This window comes from Nycticebus coucang, chromosome 5, assembly GCF_027406575.1.
Source record: "Nycticebus coucang isolate mNycCou1 chromosome 5, mNycCou1.pri, whole genome shotgun sequence".
Lineage (NCBI taxonomy): Eukaryota > Metazoa > Chordata > Mammalia > Primates > Lorisidae > Nycticebus > Nycticebus coucang.
The window spans coordinates 109,665,116-109,687,683 of NC_069784.1; the positions used below are offsets into that span (position 1 = coordinate 109,665,116).

Here is a 22,568-nt window from a genome sequence, read left to right on the forward strand (position 1 = left end):
GAAGGTGAACTACAGTTAATTTCAGGCAATTTCAGCTCTTAGCTCAGCAGTGGCTACCAACTCACATTCCCTGGTCCTGTGATGAGCAGCCACACATGTGTTCCTGAAGCAGGTTGCAGGCAGCTTGTGGGAGCAGGTGAGCAAAAGAGCCCTATATTCCCATGTCAGGGATCTGTGGTCTGATCACTGAATGCTGCTTCTGATCATGAAGGTGCAATCACAGAGGCAGGCAGTCACTGTTAAACACATACACACAGACACACACACACCCCATAGTTGTAAATCCTGCCTCTGGCTGAAGTGATTTCCAGGAGATTTAAAGAATCAGTGCCACTTTTTTTTTTTCTTCTTTCATAAAGTCACTGTATATGCCCAGGGAAAGGTGTAGGTTCAGAAACGAGTTGAGAAGATGTTAAATTATACCTCAAGCTGATCCCTAATACAGAAACATCCTGTAACAATCAAAAAAAAGAAAAGCAAACAAACACAGCAAACTTTGGAGAAGGAGGAGAATCAGATTTCCAGGATTATTACCTGAAAATATTCAAACTGTGAAGCCTGACTGACCTCACTTTGTACTGGCTGACTCCATCTTGTACAAGGTTTGGAACTTTGCAGCTCCCACTGCCCCTGCCCTCCCATACTGTTATAGGCCCTTGAGCACATACACCCTGCAGGAACAGAAAGATAAGTTTAAAGTTGCAAAACCTTGAAAACTCCCCATCTGGATGCAGCACCCTGCTTTTCTTAAAGGCCCCACTTATCCCCTTCCTGTAGACTCTAAGCTGGCAAGTTTCCCTTCTATAACCGCTTTGCTCTCAGAAACCTCACCCAACTGCAAGCACAAGTTAAAAACCCTGCTCCCCTGCTTCTGTTTTGGCCAAAAGATTTTTGGGAGTTATGAACCCCTCTCTCAGTGCCAGCTAATAAGGGACCTTAAAACTCAATTGGACTCAGTGTGCTGACATAATTCTCTATAATTTCACTCACATTTGGGTACAATAAAATGTCCAGTTATCAACCAAAAAAAAAAAAAATCACAAGTTATGACAAGAAGCAGGAAAGTATGACTCACTCAAAGGAAAAAGATAAACCAACAGAAACCATCCCTAAAACAGACCACATGGCAGACCTACTAGACACAAACTTTAAAACAATGGTTTTAAAGATGTTCAAGAAAATAAAAAAAGAAATGGACAAAGACAAGAAAACAGTGAACAGGCCGGCACCCACAGCTCAGTGATTAGGGCGCAGGCCACATACACTGGGGCTGGCGGGTTTGACCCAGCCCAGGCCTGTTAAAACAACAATGACAACGACAACAAAAAAATAGCTGGGCATTATGGTGGGCACCTGTAGTCCCAGCTACTTGGGAGGCTGAGGCAAGAGAATTGCTTAAGCCCAAGAGTTTGAGGTTGCTGTGAGCTGTGACACCACAGCACTCTACTAAGGGCAACATGAGACTCTGTCCTCCCCCCACAAAAAAAAGAAGAAAGAAAGAAAACAGTGAATAAACAAAGTGGAAATACTAATGAAGCACTAGAAAACCTACAAGATACCAAAAGGAAATTCTGATTCTGAAAATTACAATAACTGAAATGAAAATTTCACTAGAGAAATTTAAAGACAAAATTGGAGCCGGCAAAAGAAAAAGTGAACTTGAAGATACATCAAGGGAAATTGAGTCTGGGGAACAATTAGAAAAAATATTGAAGAAAAGTGAACAGAGCCTTAGGTATTTGTGAGACACCATCAAATGAACCAATGCACACTATGTGGGAGTCTCAAAAGGAAAAGGACATTTATTTGAAGAAATAATGGCTGAAAATTCCCCAAATTTGAATAAAGACATAAATTTAAAGATCAAAAAGACTCAACAAACTCCAATAGCATGAACGGAAACAGACCCACAGCATGACACACTATAATCAAGCTGTAGAAAGCCAAAGGCAAAAATGAGACTCCTGGAAGCATCAAGAGAGAAGTTACCCATAACATACCAGGGACTATAAGATCATTGGCAGATTTCTCATCAGAAATGTTGGAGACCTGAAAGCATTAGGCTAATATCTGTATTTAAAGTGTTGGACCAAAAGAAACCCTGTCAACAAGAATCTCATATGCAACAGAGCTGTTCTTCAAAAGTGGAAACAAAATTAAGACATTCCTAGATTTTAAAAAAAGCTGAAATAATCTGTTACCATTATACCAACCCTTCAAGAAATGCTCAAGGGAGTACTATAGGATAAAATGAAGACACTAGACAGTAGTAGCTCAAAGCTTTATGGAGAAATAAGCATCTCAATAGAAGTAAATATATAAGCTAGTATTATTGCAACTTTGGGCTGTAGCTTCACTTTTTGTTTTCTACATGATTTAAGAGACAAATACATTTTTTTAAATTATTAATTTTAAAGCTAGGATTACTGTAGCTTTGGTTTCTAACTCATAATTTTGTTTTCTACATAATTTGAGACTAATGCACAAAAAATTATTAGTGTTTGAAAGACACACAATGAATAAAAATGTAAATTTTTGATGTTAGTAACTGAAAAGGGCTGGTAACAGAATTTTTGTATATTATTTTTTATATTATTGTATTTTTTTGTATATATTGAAATTAAACTGGTAAATTCAAATTAGTGTCATAATTTTAAAATGTTAAATATAATCACCTACTAACCGAAAGCAAAATAACTGTAGAAGATACAGTGGAAAAAATGAGAGGGAAATTAAAATACTTCACTATAGCCTTTTGGCTGGAGATGCCATCTTCCAGTAATTCACCATCTTCCAGTAATTCACCAGACGAACACAAAGGAAAAGAGGAGAGGCACCTAATAGATGTTCTCTAGGCCTTTTAGAAAACTTGGAGTTGTTCCTTTGGTCACATAAATGCGAATCTACAGGCTCGGCACCTGTAGTTCAACGGCTAGGGTGCCAGCCACATACACCAGAGCTGGCGGGTTCAAACCCAGCCTGGGCCTGCCAAACAGTGGCAACTACAACAAAAAAATTGCTGGGCATTGTGGTGGACAACTGTAGTCCCAGCTACTTTGGAGGCTGAGGCAAGAAAATGCTTAAGCCCAAGAGTTTGAGATTGCTGTGAGCTGTGATACCATGGCACCCTACCCAGGGTGACATAATGAGACTCTGTCTCAAAAAAAAAAAAAAATGCGAATCTACAAAAAAGGTGATATTGTAGACACCAAGGGAATGGGTACTATTCAAAATACTATTCAAAAAGGCATACCACACAGATGTTACTATAGCAAAACTGAAAGAGTTTACAGTATTACCCAGCATACTATTGGCGTTGTTGTAAACAAACAAGTTAAGGGCAAGATTCTTGCCAAGAGGATTAATGTTGGTATTGAGCACATTAAGCACTCTAAGAGCTGGGATAGCTTTCTGAAACATGTGAAAGAAAATGATCAAAAGAAGGAAGCCAAAAAGAAAAGTACCTGGGTTTAACTGAAGTGTCAACTTGCTAAACCCAGAGAAGCACCCTTTATGAGAACCCAGGAAAGGAGCCTGAGCTCCTAGAACCCATTCCCTATGAATTCATGGCGTAATAGGCATACAGTGTAGCACACAGGAGAACTAAGAGAACCAGAGGAACGGAAGCATAAGGTACTGGAACCCACTGTGCATACAGCACAGCACACAGGAACCAGCTGAGCAGGAGCATAAAGTATTGGAACCTACCTGTTCCCCACGAGTTCGTGGCACAGTAGACACACAGCATAGCACACAGGATAACCAAGAGAACCAATGGAATAGGAACCTAAAGTGCTGGAACCTATTCCCCATGAATTCAAAGCATAATAGGCATAGCAAGCTTTGTCACACAGTCAATGGAAAGGCGTCTCCCTGAGCTGCTGGAAACTTTTACCTAGGAATTCATGGTATATTAGGTATTAAAAATAAAAGGCTACTATAAAACAAAAAACTTTACTATAAAAAAACAACTAAATATAAAAGAAGATGTAATGTAAGAAATGAGGAACAAAAATGTCTATGAGGTCCATAGAGAAGAAATCCAGTCATTTGCAGCAACATAGAAGGAACTAGAGACCATTATGTTATATGAAATAAGCCAGGCCCAGAAAGACAAATATCACATTTTCTCACTTATATTTGGAAGCTACAGAATAAAAGTGGATCTCATAGAACTAACTAGAGAGTAGAATGATAGTTACCAGAGGCTAAGAAGGGTGTTCGTGTGGGGCAGGGTGTTAAAAAGAGGTTGGTTAATAGGTAAAAACCAATAGAAGGAACAAGTTCTAGTGTTTAGTAGCTATAGTTAACAACAATGTATTGTATTTATCAAAATATACAATATGCTCTTTGAAATCTCAATATAAAGAAATGATCAATGTTCATAGTGATGGATATCCTAAATACCCTGATTTGATCATTAAACATTGTATGCATGTGTCAGAATGTCACATGTACCGCATAAATATGGTAAGATATTATGTATCAACTAAAAAAAAAAAACAAAAAAAAAACACTTAGGCTGGACAAGGTGGCTCACGCTACTAATCCTAACACTCTGGGAGGCCGAGGAGAGTGGATCACCTGAGCTCACAGCTTGGAGACCAGCCTGAGTCAGAGCGAGCCCTCGTCTCTAAAAATAGCCAGGCATTGTGGTGGGCACCTGTAATCCCAGCTACTTGGGAGGCTGAGGCAGGAGGATCGCTGAGCCCAGGAGTTTAAGGTTTCTGTGAGCTGTGATACCACAGCACTTTAATGAGAGTGACAAAGTGAGACTCTGTCTCAAAAAATAAATAAATAAATAAAACACTTGGAATTTCATGAGTGACAGAAATTGTTTTTATGCTACTGAAGCAACTCAGAGTGGGCTCCTACAGAGCTTCAGGATGGGAGCTGGTCACCAGAAAGACCAAGCACTTGATTATAGGTGGGGACTTTCAGCTAACAGACCTTTAGGAAAGAGAGGAGGATTAGAGATTGAGTTTAATCACATGGCCAATATTTAATCAATCAAGTTTACATAATGAAACCCCAATAAAACTCTAGACATTGCAGCTCTGCGGAGCTTCCTGGCTATTGAACACATTAAAGTTCTAGAGAGCAATGAATCCTGATTTTATATGAAGGAGACATGGAAGCTCTGTGCTCCCTTCCAGATTCTTACCCGATGTGTCTTTTGGTTGTTCCTGAGTTGTATCCTTTATAATAAAACTATAATTGTAAGTACTATAAGTACAAAAAAAAAAAAATGAAAAGAAATGCTTTTTCATCAGGCTAGCTAATTTACAAGGGTTTCTTTTCAGTTTTTATATCTGCCAAGTCACCTAGATGATAGGTACAGATATTCGTGTAGTAAAGGACACCTCATCTACAAGTAAATCTGCATACTCAAATGGTGGATTACCCAAGATAAAAGAAGTAGTCGATGAAAAAAATGATGGGTAAGTAAATTTATCTCTAAGTTAGGTTACTAAACATAGTTTGTCTCTCAGCAAATATGCAAGCTTTCTTCTATGAAGCAATAGACTTTCTGAGTGAAAGTGTTTTTCTCTTGGCCTCCCCAAAACTCTCAGAACTCTGTTTCAGCTCACTACCAAAACGCCTGCCAACAACCATTTCCTCCATTCATGTGGCTTCTAGTTGGTTTTTATAACTAAGTTAATCTTTTAATTACACTAGATACAATAAGAAACCTCAAATCTTTCTGTAACTATGACACTTATAAATGCTAAGTAAGTACATATAATAAAAAAGAGAATGGCAAAGGTCTCTTCCTGTCACTGTTAGGCTAAGGGGTAATGTAAGTACCAAAAGGCTGCTGACTGAGAGGAGAAACCAGTTGACTCTGAGGATATTTCAAACATACTCAACAAGACATAATATCCGAGTCTATGTGAGCAGTCAAGGAGCTTGATTCCTCTCTTTCTCTCACGTCCTTCATCCAGTCTTCCAGCAAAACCTGTTGATGCTACCTTCAAATTTTATTCTGAATCTGGCCATTTCTCAGTACTTAGAATTCTACCATCTTAGTTTAAGCATCTCTCTGCCTAAGTTATTGCAATGATTTTCTAACTGCCCCCATCTTTGTTGACCTACCCCCTAGAGGCTATTCTCTATAAAGCTTAAAGAGGAAACTTGAGTCAGAACATGTCACATCTCTGCTCAAAATTCTCCAACAGCTTCATTCTCACTCAGGGAACAAAGTCATTGTTATGGTTTATGAAGCCATATGTAATTAGTTCATCCTGCCTATCTGCTGTCACCTACTTTATCCCCTGCCCGCTTTAACCACACTTTCCTTTTTTTTTTTTTTTTGGTACAGAGGCTCACTTGCTCACCCTTCCTAGAGTGCTGTAGTGTCATAGCTCACAGCAACCTCAAACTCTTGGACTGAAGTGATTCTCATGCCTCAGCCTCCCAAGTAGCTCGACTACAGGCACCTGCCACAACACCTGGCTATTTTTAGAGATGAGGTCTCGCTCTGGCTAGACTGGTCTCAAACCTGTAAGCTCAGGCAGTCCACCTCCCTCAGCCTCCCAGAGTGCTAGAAATACAGGCATGAGCCACCGTACCCAGCCCACACTTACCTTTTTGCTGATAGAACAGACACGTACTCTAACCACAGGATCATTCCCTCAACCTAGAATGGTCTTTTCTTAGATACTCATATGACCTATTCCCTCACTCCCTTCAGGTCTTTGCTGAAATGTCACTGTGAAGCTCTCTGATGTTCTTATTAAAAATTTTAGCCCCACACTTGCCAACCTATTCACCTTTCCTGTTTTAATTTTCCTCGTAACATTTATCTCCATTTCATATTATAGACAGGTAGACAGATGATGAATACCTAGATTAACAGAACATAGCTTTATAATATTCTTTTTTAAAAAAATTCTGTTCTCGGGCGGTGCCTGTGGCTCAGTCGGTAGGACACCGGCCCCATATACCGAGGGTGGCGGGTTCAAACCCGGCCCCGGCCAAACTACAACCAAAAAATAGCCGGGCGTTGTGGCGGGCGCCTGTAGTCCCAGCTACTCAGGAGGCTGAGGCAAGAGAATCGCTTAAGCCCAGGAGTTGGAGGTTGCTGTGAGCTGTGTGAGGCCACGGCACTCTACCGAGGGCCATAAAGTGAGACTCTGTCTCTACAAAAAAAAAAAAAAAAATTCTGTTCTCTCATATTACAATATAAATTGCAGGATTTTTTTCATCTGTTTTGTTCAACTCATTGCCCAGAACATTGCCTGAGTACTCAGAAACTTTGTGAAATAAATGAATGAAGGCAAGAAATGAAGATTTCAGGAGTTGATAGAAAGGGGCAACCAGGCTTTGTGAAATGGAACAAATGCAACATTCGTGTGGGGATATTCAGGAGGCCTTTGAAAATTTGCTTCTAGAGAAAGGCCATTCAGGAACAAGTCAGTTCAATTTATTATGGAAAGTGATAATATAATTTTTACCATTTGGAAACTTATGATAGAATGAAATGAAATGAAAATTAGTGAGTAAGATAATATTGAACTTTGTCAAATATCAAAGTATCTCTCTCTCTGTAGTTAGTTCGTATGGTTTTAAAAGCAGTTCCAAAAGAGGAATTCCTAAAACAATACTAGCCATGGACATTCAAAAAGAAGTTTGTTAACAGACACAATTCTCTTAGGTTTTATCAGTGTTTTACCATCTTTTTTACTTCACAGCACACTTGAACCTATTGTTAAACTTCCAAGACACAATTAAATTATGTTCATCAAAAAAAAAAAAAGAGTAAAAAAAGAACATACTTCCTGTGCTTTGAACTTCTTTCAAAAATAATTAGTGATGTTTAAAAATTTTCACGGCACACCTAAGATCCTCTCAAGGCACACTGGTTGAAAATCATCACCTTACATTAACATTAATTATGCTATTTGCATCACACTTCATATCTCCTTAGTCTAGATTAGTTTCTAGATAGTTAATAGTTCTGCTATATCACCTCTGAAGTGAACAATCGGCTGAAACTTTAAGGATTTTACTACATTATGAACTGTCTTATCAGTGAGGAAAAAAAAATGATTAATTCTACAATGACCTGTGGTTCTATTTTGTCATTCTCTCAGTCTCCAAATTATAGACCTACCCAGGGAAATATTCCTCTGTTCATTGGCAAGGAGTTAGAGACTAGAGTTTGGGTCTAAATTTCCCACTATCATTTTCTATGACCATAAGCAAGTCATAACTATCATCTCTAGATCATTCCCTCAATGGAAAACTATTCAAATTGAATGCGATAATTTCTAAGCTACTATCCAGCATCAATTTCTGTGATTTTATAATTCATATTCACTTTTGTAAAAAAATACATTCATAAAAGATACAAAATAATCTATGGGCCAGGTGCAGTGGCTGATGCCTGTAATACTAGCACTCTGGGAGGTCAAGGTGGGTGGATCGTCTGAACTCGGGAGTTCCAGACCAGTCTGAGCAAAAGCGAGGCCCCATCTCTATGAAAAATAGAAAAATTAGCCAGACATTGTAGTGGTCACCTGTAGTCCCAGCTACTGGGGAAGCCGAGGCAAAAGAATCACTTGAGCCCAAGTATTTCAGGTTGCTGTGAGCTACAACACCATGGCACTCCACCCAGGGAAACAGAGTGAGACTCAGTTTATTTTTTATTTTTTTATTTGTTGAGACAGTCTTCAAACACAAAGTTGATAATGGATCTATGCAATAATCATCAACAATGTTTTCTCAGGTAAAACAAGTTGATATTCACTATTGGGAATTTTCACAATCTGTTTCTTTACCTGTTAGGATTATTACAGGGGATCCAGTTTACTTGAGGGTGTGGGATATCCTCCAAGTATGGGTAGAGAGATTCTCTGGTGAAGCTCCAGCCATATATACTGTCTTCTGGAGTCACAATAATATGTGCACCCTGTTAAAAATAGAGCTTAATTAAAATACTCCTCACATAGGCAAAGAGAGGGCCTGCAAGAAGAACTGAGAGGCTACCAACTAATTAGGTTTTTTCCCCCTCCTTCATCTTACTCCTTTGTTTTCTATATTTTTATATTTATTTTCTTTTCCCAAACACCTTAGTTTTCTAATCCTGCCATTATCATTTCTATACGACTTTTTCCTTTTTCATAGACATTAATAGTTTTCCAGGCCCCTCATGGCTCTGCCTCCCACTGCCATCATTAACTAAATTATAAACCCAGCTCTTTCCAAAATCAAACTCTTCCTGAATGTTAGTTAAGAGTTGTGCCAGGTAGTGTCAGCATTGATCTACAACTCAGACTCTGTTTTCTTCTTCCTCTGCAGCATACCCTGCAAACATGATTCCTGTTCCTCAGGAAAAGAGCAAACACACACTGTTTACTGTGCTAAGCATACAGGTGCTGCCTGAGTTAAGCTGGGCACCTGCAATTGGAGAGTCACCTTGAAAGCTGTTGGGAACTTTATGAAATAGTTGGACTAATGATGAGAGAGAACATCAGATCTTCTCATAACCTTTTAAATTTTAGTATATATAAAAATACATATTGATAGATGTATGTAATATATATGTATGCACGACTTCCATCACACTTCATATATCCCTGGTCTGTACCAGGGATGACTACCATATTCATGAAAACCACACACGTGGGTGGCGCCTGTGGCTCAGTCAGTAAGGCGCCGGCCCCATATATGGAGGGTGGCGGGTTTAAGCCCAGCCCCGGCTGAACTGCAACCAAAAAATAGCCGGGCGTTGTGGCAGGCGCCTGTAGTCCCAGCTACTCGGGAGGCTGAGGCAAGAGAATCGCTTAAGCCCAGGACTTGGAGGTTGCTGTGAGCTGTGTGATGCCATGGCACTCTACCAAGGGCCATAAAGTGAGACTCTGTCTTTACAAAAAAAAAAAAAAAACCATACACGTAGTGTATGATTAGCTCTTCATTCAACTCAAGGGCTTGTTATGCATTTGCATATATGTTTTTTCTATATACTGGTAAGTAATTTGCAACTTAAGTTATTGTTTTCAGGTTAAAAACTTACCCAAAGCTAGGGGAGACCTGAAACTCTTAAGAGCATGAGAGTATATCAAGGCCACTAAAATTCTAAGAAGGGCATCCAGCTCCCACCCATTTATTATCTTCCGACCTCCATCTGTAGCTGAAAAGATGAGCAAAGATGTTGAATTTATAGCAAGTTCTTCAAAGGTCAACTGCTTCTTAATGAAGCTGAAACCATTTTTTCCTTAATTTTGCTTTTACTGTGGGCCGGGCACGGTGGCTCACGCCTGTAATCTTAGCACTCTTGGAGGCCAAAGCGGGTAGATTGAGCTCACAGGTTCAAGACCAGCCTGAGTCAGAGTGAGCCCTCATCACTAAAAATAGCCAGGCGTTGTGGTGGGTGCCTGTAGTCCTAGCTACTCGGGAGGCTCAGGCAAGAGGATTGCTTGAGACCAAGAGTTTGAGGTTGCTATGAGCTATGACGCCATGGCACTCTACCAAGGATGACAAAGTGAGACTCTGTCTCAAAAAAAACAAAAAAACAACTTTGCTCTTACTGTTAGGGAAGTGTAAGAGTGTCCTTGCCATAGTAATGTTGAAAGGAAAGGATTTTAACTATGGAACAAAAGTTTGCTGGCCATCCTCATACATATGTCATCCATAAGTATAACTGACCCTGACAGAGGCCCTGTCTCCTAGAGGTCCCTCCTTTCTCATGAAATCCAACACTCTAGAGCAGGCGTCCTCAAACTTTTTAAACAGGGGACCAATTCACTGTCCCTCAGACCGCTGGAGGGCCAGACTATAGTTTAAAACAAAAAAACTATGAACAAATTCCTATGCACACTGCACATACCTTATTTTGAAGTAAAAAACAAAACAGGAACAAATACAATTCACACCGCTTCATGTGGCCCATGGGCCGCAGTTTGAGGACACCTGCTCTAGAGAAATGCCAGAGACAGTACCTGCTGTGCTGCTGATATGATCGCTCCTTCCAAAAGGTCCAGATTCTGATTCATTAATGCCAACGCCTCCTCACGAGACACTGGTGTTAGGGTGGCATTAGGCAATACCACGGCATGCTCATAAACAGCTGCAATAAAAGTGTCCAGAGAGCTGGCTTTTAAGACACAGGAAAACAAAATCGCCACATAGGCCAGCAACTGAGAAATGACCATGTTGAAGTCCAGTGACTGCTGAAATGCAGAGTGACAAGTCCTGATATTTATAGACAGAAAACAAGTGGTTCCCAGAGCTCAGTACCTTGAAAATAAATTACACACTGATAACCGTAGCACTCTGGGAAGCTGAAGTGGGAGGATTTCTTGAGCTCAGGAGTTTGAGACCAACCTGAGCAAAAGTGAGGCCCCACATTTACTAAAAATAGGAAAATTAGCAGGGTGTTGTGGTGAACACCTGTAGTCCCAACTACTTGGGGGACTGAGGCAGGAGAATTGCTTGAGACCAAGAGTTTGAGGTTGCTGTGAGCTAGGCTGACATCGCGGCTCTCTAGCGCAGGAGAGAGAGAATCTGTCTCAAAAAAAAAAAAAAAAAAAAACTTTGGACTTCACTCCATTTTTAGACAACAAAGACCCTCCCTAATTACAGGGATTGTGAGAATTAAATCAGGAACTATTTGCGTATTAGTTTACTAGGGCTGCCCACCAAAGTCCCGCAGACTGGATGGCATAAACAACACAAGTTTATTGCCTCACAATTTGGGAGGTTAGGTGCGAGCAGGGTTTGTTCCTCCTGCAGGTTCCCCGGGAAGGCTGTGTTCCAGGCTTCTGGCTTTGACTTGCAGACGGCTGTCTTCTCCCTTCTCCGGTGTGTGTGTCGGGTTTCAAATTTTCCCTTTTCATAAGGGCAGCAGGCATTAGATTTAGTGCCTACCCTATTCCATATGACCTCATCTTAACTAATCAGATCCTAAACTAACCCATTTGCAAAAAAAAAAAGTTATATTCTGAGGCATTAGTGATTAGTGCTTCTAAGGTTAGCCACTGAACTCCTTTCCCCAAAAGCTAGCCATCAAACGTAAAATTATTCTGTGTAAAACTGGCCGCAAGGAAATATCTGACCTACCTTGATTGACTGTAGATTATCAGACGGGACTTACTGGGCTTCCCCACCCGGTCTGTTAGCATTAGAGCAAATCTTTTTTGTCCTGTGGTATTTCTACAAGGTAGTCTAAGCGGAGAAGGAATCCTCAGTTAGGAACCTAAGCCCTCCCTCCGCCCCTCCCAGAACAAAGGCCCACCTGGCCCCGCCCCAACCGGAAAGACCCTGGCCCGCCCAAACCTCCCAGCACGCGCTGGAACCGTCCGCTCCTGCGCCCAGTATAAAAACAGGCCCCCAACTCCTCTTGGCACAGTCGCCATGTCGGCGCAGGCGCGTCTATGTCCCCTTTCGTTAAACCTGGCTTGACCGTCTCCGGTCTGGGTACACCTCCGAACCCCTTTTATCCGGTGCTGAAAACCTGGCGCAGCCACCGCAGCTCCCTCAGGACCAGGTCCTGGTGTGGCCCAGACCCCACTTGCACTGACCTCCTGTGGGAGATTTTTAGAGAATTTCGTCCCGCTGCCGTTTGAGGGTGAGTAGGGTTCCCGACACCTTCACGTTGAACTTCCCCTTCTCCGGATCGCCCTATCTTCCCTCCTGCATAGATTCCTCCAGCTCCCACTGCTCCACCCCCGCAACCGCCCGTACGCTAATCCAGACCTTCTGGCTGCCACATCTCTAGCTTCTTTACGTCCCAACTTATATCCACCTCCACCAACTTCCACCTTCACCAACTTTCCTGCTCACACTGGCCACACCCATCCCTTGCAGGGCCTGCTGGCCGTCAACTTCTCTGGAAGGTTCCCCTGGCGCCTGCCCTGGCCTCCCCCACACCCTCAATCACCCTCTCTCCCTGCCTACACTCCTTCTCTCCCACGTGCCAAATCCCCCTTTCAAATATTTAATTAGTCGAAAGACATAATAATAGCCAGGCTCAGTGGCTCAGGCCTGTAATCCCAGCACTGGGAGGCCAAGGCGGAGGATTGCTTGAGATCAGGTGTTCGAGACCAACCTGAGCGAGAGGGAGTCCTCGTCTCTAAAAATAGAAAAACTAGCTGGGCGCTGTGACCTTTGACACCTTTGGTCCCAGCTACTTAGGAGGCTGAGGCAAGAAGATCACTTGAGCCCAAGAGTTTGAGGTTTTTGTGAGCTATGATGCAATGGTACTCAACCCAGGGGGATAGAGTAAGACTCTCTCAAAAAATACATAAAAGCATAATAAATCAAAGCCAGGGTAAAAATCCAGCCATTTTCCTTGTCTAAAGCCTTTTCAAGTCTTTACTAACATAAATCTTAGTACCGGAGAGGAACAAAGTACTTCTTCCCTCAGCTGGGTCCAATATTCAGCATAAACTGTGGCTCAAGGAGAGGACGCTGACCCCATATGCCAGAGGTGGCGGGTTCAAACCCAGCCCCGGCCAAAACTGCAAAAAAAAAAAAAAGAAGAAGAAGAAGCTTCAAGTCCCACAAACAGAACTTTTTTTTTTTTTTTTTTTTTTGCAGTTTTTGGCTGGGGCTGGGTTTGAACCCACCACCTCCGGCATGTGGGGCCTGTGCCCTACTCCTTTGAGCGACAGACAGGCGCTGCCCCACAAACAGAACTTTTAATAGAGGTGGAGAGAGAATGGAGAAAAGGGGACTGACAGCAGCCCAGAAGGCAGAAAAGTTTTCCTAAATAGTGGCTGCCACCTAAGTCTTCTTAAGAGGTGGTTATTCAGAAGGCCTAGGCAGGGGCGACGCCTGTGGTTCAATGGGTAGGGCACCGGCCCCATACCCGGCCCTGGCCACATGGCAACAACAACAAAAGGTCCAGGCAGGACAGCAGAGCCTTCTGCAGGGGTGGAGCACTGTCTGTCTAGACTCTGGGTCCCGGCCAGGCGCGGTGGCTTAAGCCGAAGCAGGTGAATTGCTTGAGCTCACAAGTTCGAAACCAGCCTGAGCCACAGTGAGACCTGTCTCTGCTAAAAATACAAAAAACTGAGGCAAGAGGACTGCTTGAGCCCAAGAATTGGAGGTTGCTGTGAGCTATTATGTTGCCATGGCAGTCTACCCAGGGGGTGACAGCTTGAGGCTCTGTCTCAAAAAAAAAAAAAAAAAAAAAGACTCTGGGTCCCTAGAGTAAAGTTCTCCAAGAAACATCCTCCACTGGGACCGGTCTGCAAAACAGAAAGACACTTGAAGTGAGAATGTCTCCTCCTTACAACAGGAGACTACCTTAGTCTTCTGAAATCGGTGGTCCCTGAGAGTTTCTGTCATAGAACTGGGGTGAGAGTCCTCAAGAAAGGAGAGGAGTCCAGTCCAGGAGAAAGGAAGGACTTTAAACAGAGGAAAAGGAGAATGGAGATTGATCAGGTGTGAGATTAGCTCCCAAGAAGTTGCAAAAGGCTTCTATTATCCTCATCTGTATAGTTGGAAGGGACAGTGAGCCTGGGAGTACCGCGCTTCCTAAATGCTGGTGGGTTGGGATTGAGGGCATATCCTTATGGACAGGTTATGGGTAAGATGTTTCCAGGAACTCTGGCCTTAGGGCACTCAGGGAATGTAGGGAGGGGACTGCTGGTTTCTAACCTGATTTTCTAAAATGGCTGTGCTCCTGTCAGGATTATGAGAATTTCTTTCCCACACTTCCCTAAATTGACAAAAACCGCTTCCATCTGAACATGTCAAAATGGACTCACCCTCACCACACACATGGCCTTAGGTAACTAAATCTCTGACAAAGATAAGTAAATTAATTCTAGTAAATACCAGGGCCACATCCTCTGTTCTTCCCAAATTTTAGAGACCTCTATTTCTCTCTCCTAGATCCATAATTAAAATAAAATACAACACCCCCCCCACCTGTATATTCCATAGTTTCTCAGTTCACTGGAAGATAAAGTACTTTTGCTCACCCTTTATTACTTTTGCAGTTATCCCGTCCACTAAAAAAGACCTTATTTATAGCTTCCTTTTTCTGACTTCTGATAAGCCATAGTTTCTTCCTGTCCTTAATATGCTCTAATTTTTCAAACTGTAAAGTTTCTGCCTTGTGTCACGTAAAATGTCTACTCCTGTATGTCTCTCTGTTTACCTGTCTGTACATATCATGTGTATGGAATATTTAACTACCAATGTAAAAGAGCTCTAATTAATTGGCTTAAAAAGTAAAGGCTTAAATCAAATATTTTACCAAGAACATGAGAAAGAACTTAAATGCCTTTTAGTTCATGTGAACTTTGTAACCTTTGATAAAGGAAATTAGTTTTAAGATCATTACTAAAGTTTATATGTTTAGGATCATAATTAATCAATAAAAGTAACTACATCTGAGATGGCCATCAGAAAAACCAGTCATACTACAAAAAAGTTTTTCTTTGCCTCTTAACTGGCCTGAGAATAACCAAATAAGAATTTATTGAAATTGTGTTTATCATTAATACATTCATGCAATATACATTGATTTTCTCCTTTTGAACAGGATTTCCATATGATGTGAATAAGAATAACAGAAGATTTTTTTTCACCTTTGTATAATATCTCAACAATCTCTATTAGGGCTTTTGATTATTTGGGAAATTGAGTCTCTACCCATGAATAAGATTTTTCCTTTTTAAAATCTTTTATTATCAGTTTAACTAAGTGAACATACTTTTGATAAGAAAGACTGATGTATGAGAGAAAACCATGCATGGTAACCTTTTGTCCTGAAGTGAAGTAACTGATTATTTAGAAGGAGGAAAGTAAGGACAAAACAGAGTTTTGCAGCATGTCTATAGATTGTGTGTGTGTGTTAGACAGCACTCTTAAGAGAAAATATATGGAAATTTACATGTGATCCAGTTGGCCATAATGTATGAAGTTTGGTTGAAATGTTAGTTCACTCATGATAACATTAAAAAAAAAACCCTGAACTTTAAGAGTTAGAGTTTATACCCATACAGTATCCTACATTGCTCATGTAAAGACTATTACTTTTAATTAAATAAAAGTTAGTATTTTATGATAATCTATGTTTCTGTTAAAGCAAACATCTAGACCTGTAATGTTTAATGGGCCTTGATATGGTAGAGGTCATGGCGAAACCTGCCCTTTTCCTTTGATCTGGTTCGCTGAAAGATCAGCTCACAATTATGGTAGATTAATAAGAGAAAGGTTTGTTTCCAAATACCATGTGCATGGGGGGAAACACAAGCATGATTACCCAAAGTCTCAGTGATGGGAAGAGAACTTTATAGATGCCTTTTGGAAGGGAGCGGGTAGAATGTGGAAAGTATACATGCAGCAAGTGGTTTCGGGGGTGGAAATGGGAGGGGTGTATATGGGTGGAAACAGATTGATTTGTAGATTAACCTGAGAGACAGGTGTCATGCTGCAAATAACCTTGGTTCCAAGTCTATTAGTAGGTAATAAGGATGTCAATAGCTCTCAATCGATCAGATTACTAAGGTTTTATGTAAAATCTTCATTGCTTCCTGATCGTGAATGGCCTTGAATTTGAAATATTCCTTATACCAATGAGTCATATTTTGAGACAAAATTCTTTAGCTCCTTCAATATATATTATCAATAATAATTGTATACTAATTTCTATACTACAAAAATAACCAAATCTCCTTTCCATCTATAATCATGACTGCTGTAAAATCTTTACCATCCATAGACTATTTTACTTTTGAGTCTTCTTAAATAAGTGTTTATAATCAGCTATACTTCAAAATCTACTTCTTTTAAAAATGTCATGGAAAGAGCTGAAATATTCTTTTATGATTTTAATTGAAACATTACTAATTCTCTTGTTCTCTTCTCCAAAACCATGGTAAATATTAAGTAAATAACAAAATTTATCTGATATCTGCAGGATTGAAAACTGTTGAATTCTGCCTCACCGGGCCACCTTCACCTCTCTAGGACTAGGAACTACAGCAAAAGAGACAAGGTTGCAAAGTTCCAAGGGCAGATTTGAAGGGATGAAACTAGTAAATGTCTAGTTCCCTTATTTTTCTCCTTAATTTTCCAACCCTACCTAGCCCCAACAAACTCTTCTTCATGACTTTGTAAACAGACCACAGGGCTTACAGCCTACAAACTAAACTTTACTCAAAGTCTCCCAGGACACGTGAGGCCCACAACAACCTAAAAGAACTCTTTTTAATTTTTACTGTTTTTTACCACTACTGCTGAGCTTCTACAAATCCTGTCCTAGATTCAGCTCTCTGGACTCTGGAAACACACTGACCTTCTAGCGCCTGCTTTCACTCAAAATACATTCCATAGAAGCGCCACCCATCACAGACTCCAGACTCCAACTAATTCCACAAAAACTTTACAACCGTGAACTTTAATATGCGGTAGCCCATAGACATCTTACTCTTCTTTTTTTTGAGACAGAGTCTCACTTTGTCACCCTTGGTAGAGAGCAGTGCCGTCATAGCTCACAGCAACCTCCAACTCTTGGGCTTAAGTGATTCTCTTGCCTCAGCCTCCCAAGTAGCTGGGACTACAGGCGCCCGCCACAACATCCGCGTATTTTTTGTTATTGTTTTGTTATTGTTGTCGTTGTTTAGCAGCAGGTCGAACCCCCCAGCCCCAGTGCATGTGGCCAGTGCCCTGACCACTGAGCTATGGGCCCCAAGCCACGTCTTACTCTTCGTGTTCTTCTCCTTATACTTGTACCTTACTCACATACCAGATCTGTCCCCCTTTACTCATACTGGTTAAAGATTGTTGTTTCTTTATTAACCAAACGAAGGTAACACAAACTAATGTTAATATCCCACTTCACAAACAGGCAGCTTCTAGTGAATTTGACTAGTGTGATTTAAAATCCATATGTAGTCTAGTTCTCTCAGTTAGCTCCTCTATGAGGCCCCTTGTATTCCTTGTTAGTTGTCATCTTTTTTTTTTTTAGAAACAGTCTCACTTTGTCGCCCTTGGTAGAGTGCCATGGCCTCACAGCTCCCAGCAACCTCCAGCTTTTGGGCTTAGTCGATTCTTTTGCCTCAGCCTCCTGAGTAGCTGGGACTACAGGTGCCCGCCACAACGCTCGGCTATTTTTTTGTTGCTGTTTGGCCAGGGACGGGTTTGAACCCTCCACCCTCAGTTTATGGGGCCAGTGCCCCACTCACTGAGTGACAGGTGCCGCCCAGTTCTCACTTTCAAATCCTACATTTTTACTGCCTAATAACATTCATATAGGCCCTAGAAATTTCTCTTCAGTAAAACCCCTTCCCACCTCTAACCTAACTCTGAAGACCATTCATTTTCAATCCCTCACCTTCATGACCTAAGTGAACTCTGACAAGCAGGGACATAGCTGAGGCCATAATCCCCAGTTTGAGCTCGTTTCAAATGGATATTGTAATTTTACAACAGAGAGCAACATATAAGAATGGTCAGGGGTTTTTTTGTTTGTTTTTAGAGACAGTCTCACTTTGTTACCCTCGGTAGAGTGCCGTGGTGTGCATCACAGCTCACAGCAACCTCCAGCTCTTGGGCTTAGGCGATGCTCTTGCCTCAGCCTCCCGAGTAGCTGGGACTACAAGTGCCTGCCACAACGCCCGGCTATTTTTTATTACAGTATGGCTGGGGCCGGGTTTGAACCCACCACCCTCGGTATATGGGGCTTGCGCCCTACTCTCTGAGCCACAGGCACCGCCCGAGGATGGTCAGTTTTTCTAGTGAAATAAAAGGAAAGTATTAACTTAACAGCATTTTTGTTTTTGTTTTTATTTTTGGGGATTCATTGAGGGTAACTCATAGCCTTTCAATAAGGACCAAAATGGGTCTCTGTAAGGTCTACTTTCTTTTGTCAGCAGTGCCCCCATCCCCGTAGGTTCCTGTTTTCACAGACCATTCAGGAACCTAACTGACAAAAAAGAAATGTAAATTCTCTTTAAATTTCCCCAAGTGATTTGTCTTTTAAAATCCGTTTTTTTAAGCTTCAAGTAATTCCTGAATATCCAGAATGAATGAATAGTTATGGCTAAAGATCAGACACACCTGAAAAACGTCTGTCTTCAGTCTTACCTAAGGAAAGAGGACGCAGCATGCACATTCACACTGCCTTGTGAATTCAGCTAGAATTCCTCTTTTCCATTTACCCTCTTAAGTTCAGCTATTCACTAAACCTCAGAAGTGAAGTTCTACCTCTCTTTTTTAAAATGCCATGCTGGCCAGGTGTGGTGGCTCATGCCTGTAATCCTAGCACGTTGGAAGGCCAAGATGGGTGGTTTGTTTAAGCTCAAGAGTTTAAGACCAGCCTAAGGAGTGAACCCCGTTCTCCACTAAAAGTAGACAAACTGATATGGATAGTGGAGCATGCCTGCAGTCCCAGCTACTCAGGAGGGTGAGGCAGGAGGATTGCTTAAGCCCAAGAGTTTGAGGTTGCTGTGAGCTATGATGCCATGGTACTCCACCCCACGTGACAGAGTGAGAATCTGTCTCAAAAAAATAAAGTGCTGTTCTTTCTCTCCCCCCATTTTCACTTCTCCTACATCTCTTCTCACTCATTAATACCTGCAGCCAAAATTAGAACTCACCTTCTGCCTAGACAGACCTCCAATCCTCTTTTCTCACATTAAAAACACTGGAAAAGCTCAAGCCTCTTATCCCTTCACTCCCATACCCCCTGACAGCCTCACTGACCACCTAACCCAAACCAAGTTCTACCTCTTTCCTAAAACACACTCTGTTACAGCCCCACCTATACAATCTCTCACCAGAGCAATTCTAGCAAGAAGTCTTTCCATGTGGGACATTAAAAGTGTCCTCAGAAAATACACAGAAACTCAAGAATTGCTCTGTTCCTTCAACTTTTCCACTTGCCTCAATGACACCGGTGTCTTTTTCCTGTGTGGAACTTCTACCTACCTATGCCTTCCAGCAAACTGGACTGGCACCTGCACCCTGGTTCTGCTTTCCCCTGATATATCCCTCCTCCCAGGCAAGATGCAGTTTTCAGTCCCCCTTCACACTATGCTTAGAGTTAAGCAGGCCATGCAATTAATCCCTCTCCTAGTAGGACTAGGCATCACAGCAGGGGTTTTCACTGGAACTGTCAGCCTAGAAATTGCTACCTATCAGTTCCAACTAATGTCCACTGAACTGGCCAAGAGCCTTCAGGACGTTTCTGATGAGTTACTAGTTACACAAGATTAGGTAACTCCCTGGCATGATTAGTTCTCCAAAATTATGAAATTTATAGAGGCTTGGATCTCCTCATAGTGGGGGAAGGGAAACTTTGCACTTTGTTACAGGAGTGCAAACAACAACCCTTCTTGCTGCTGTTTCTACACCCAAGTCTGGACTAGTCCCAGAGGGCGTTACCTGACTCCGGGAACAAGCCACGCATGTATGCTCTCAAAATGAGAGATCCTAGTTCAACAGCCGGTGGAAAGACTGGATCTTACTCCTTCCTGGGCCCCCTCATGGCAATCCCCTTGTTATTTATTTAATGTTTCATTTTGGGGGGACAAACTCTCATTTGTCACCCTTAGTATACTGAGTGAGTGTCTTGGCATCATAGCTCACAGCAACCTGAAACTCTTGGGCTCAAGTGATCCTCTTGCCTCACCCTCCAGAGTAGCTGGGACTACAGATGCCCGCCACAACGCTCGGCTAGTTTTTCTGTTTTTAGTAGAGAGGGGTCTTGCTCTTGCTCAAGCTGATCTTGAACTCCTAAGCTCAAAGGATCCACCCACCTTGGCCTCCCTGAGTGCTAGGATTGCCGGCGTGAGGCACCATGCTCAGCCAATCCTCTTGTTATTAACCATTGCCCCTTGTGTCATTTGATTCCTGTGCCCATTTATTCAAGACAGGATAAAAAGGGTATCAGCTATAGTTGCAACTCAATTCCTACTACCCAAACTCTCTCAATGCACCCCAAACCTGTGCAGCCTTACCAGCAGACTGATCCCCCTGAGGACAACTACAGCCCCATCCTGGGCAGTTCTGGAAGTCTGACCTTCATCTTCATCACCCCTTTTAACAAGAGTCAGGAATGTGAGGAGCCTAAACTTCCTCCCCTCCCCTCCCGGAACAAAGGCCTACCTAGCCTTGCCCCACGTGAGTTCCCCTAGAACAGGGTTCTCAACCTTCCTAATGCCACGGCCCTTTAATACAGTTCCTGTGGGTCGTGACTCACAGGTTGAGAACTGCTGCCCTGGAAAGATCCAAGTCCCCCAAACCCTCCAGCATCCTGTGGAATCTTCCTCCCCCTCCATCCAGTATACAAACAAGGCTCCAAAGCCGCTCAGCCCTGCTGCCATCTTTGTCCCAGCAGAACTCTGTCTCCTTTGATAAAACTTGGCCTGAACCTCTCTCGGTGAACCTCTTTCACTCATAACCCTGACAAGAGTATAGCCATTTTAGAAGACAACTAAGTGAGTCCAAGCAGGCCAGAAATCAAAATGCGTAATAGCAACCCTTCCCCACACACCTCAGATGTTTCAAGGCCAGGGTGCCTGGGAAACAGCAGAACACACAATTCCCTTCCGTGCCCCTGGCTAGCACTAGAGAGAGGTCACCTCCTGATCAGTCACTTATGCAGAAGAGAATGACTCCCCTCATCCCTCCCACATTGCAATTACACTGATACGGGGTAATAAAAGTCTTGATACTGAGACAGCTGAGCCCAGGTCACTCTCCACCCTGCTTTTTTAAAGCCTCTCTTTAACCCTGGGGCTGGCATCCTTTCCTTGCAGATCTTCACCCCAACATGTCCCCTGAACCTCTCAGTCTATACTTTATCAAACTTAACCGTGAAAATGGACAATTTCTCCTGTATATCTAGATCTCTATTCTGAAGGCTCCCATGCATTCACATTAAATTAATTCTATGCCCTTTCTTCTAATCTGTCATGGATCAGTGTTTTTCAGTGAATCCAAACCCTTTGGCCCCCACACAACATATGATTTTTCAAAGTCCATATGTTTTAGAACTTCTCTGCATAGCAATAGTAGTAACTGCAATTTGAAGAATAGTTTGACAAGTTTGAAATTATTGCTATCTTCATGCCAGTATTTGAGCTCTACACTTCTATTCATGTTAGTTTCCTCGAAATTAGAGAACCAGGACAAAGAGTAACACAAAAGAATTATTCATGATATGTTGCTATATGGCAAATTACCCCTAATTTAGTGGCTTCAAAAAGGAAACATACATTCCCCTCGTCAGGAATGCAGAGGCAGCTTGGCTGGGTACCTCTGGCAGAGGCTGTGTCACAAGGCTCTTCTCCAGAGGGATACACTTCCAAGCTCCCTCACATGGTGCATGGGAGAGGGCAGGACTCAGGACCTCATTGGCTGTTGCCCAGAGACATGAGTTCCTAGCCATGACCTAGGCCTCACCACAGGGCAGGCTACGTTACGGTGTCTGGATTCCGTCAGAGCCAGGGAGCCAGGGAACCCACCCAGGCTGGAAGCCTTGGTTTCTGCAAGTCCTGATCTGGAACATGACCTCTCATCACTTTTGTCTTATTCTCTTCATTAAGAGCAAGTCAGTATGTGTGGGCCGTGCAATGGGAGGGGATTAAACAAGGGCGTGGATG

At 42.2% G+C, this 22,568-nt stretch overlaps 1 protein-coding gene and 1 long non-coding RNA gene across 15 annotated transcripts in view; one reads left to right on the forward strand and one right to left on the reverse strand.

Moving 5' to 3' along the window:
- Positions 1 to 22,568, reverse strand: part of VNN1 (vanin 1) — a 38,667-nt gene that overhangs the window by 11,545 nt on the left and 4,554 nt on the right. Inside the window, exons 1-5 of one of the 13 annotated variants that reach the window (XM_053592580.1) lie at positions 12,525 to 13,314; positions 12,064 to 12,168; positions 11,694 to 11,832; positions 10,944 to 11,174; positions 8,784 to 8,914 (exon numbers count right to left, since the gene is read on the reverse strand). In XM_053592580.1, the coding sequence (XP_053448555.1) occupies positions 8,784 to 8,914; positions 10,944 to 11,174; positions 11,694 to 11,832; positions 12,064 to 12,125 (563 nt within the window). In that variant the 5' untranslated portion in view covers positions 12,126 to 12,168; positions 12,525 to 13,314. Of the gene's footprint in view, positions 1 to 8,783; positions 8,915 to 10,943; positions 11,509 to 11,693; positions 11,833 to 12,063; positions 12,169 to 12,279; positions 13,315 to 22,568 lie in introns of those variants that run through there. The other 12 variants (XM_053592579.1, XM_053592578.1, XM_053592588.1 and 9 more) reach the window with 12 other exon arrangements.
- Positions 12,429 to 22,568, forward strand: part of LOC128586609 (uncharacterized) — a 14,205-nt gene continuing 4,065 nt past the window's right edge. The window contains exon 1 of one of the 2 annotated variants that reach the window (XR_008380267.1): positions 12,429 to 12,571. This is a non-coding gene — a long non-coding RNA (uncharacterized LOC128586609). The remainder of the gene's footprint in view (positions 12,572 to 22,568) is intronic. The other variant, XR_008380266.1, reaches the window with a different exon arrangement.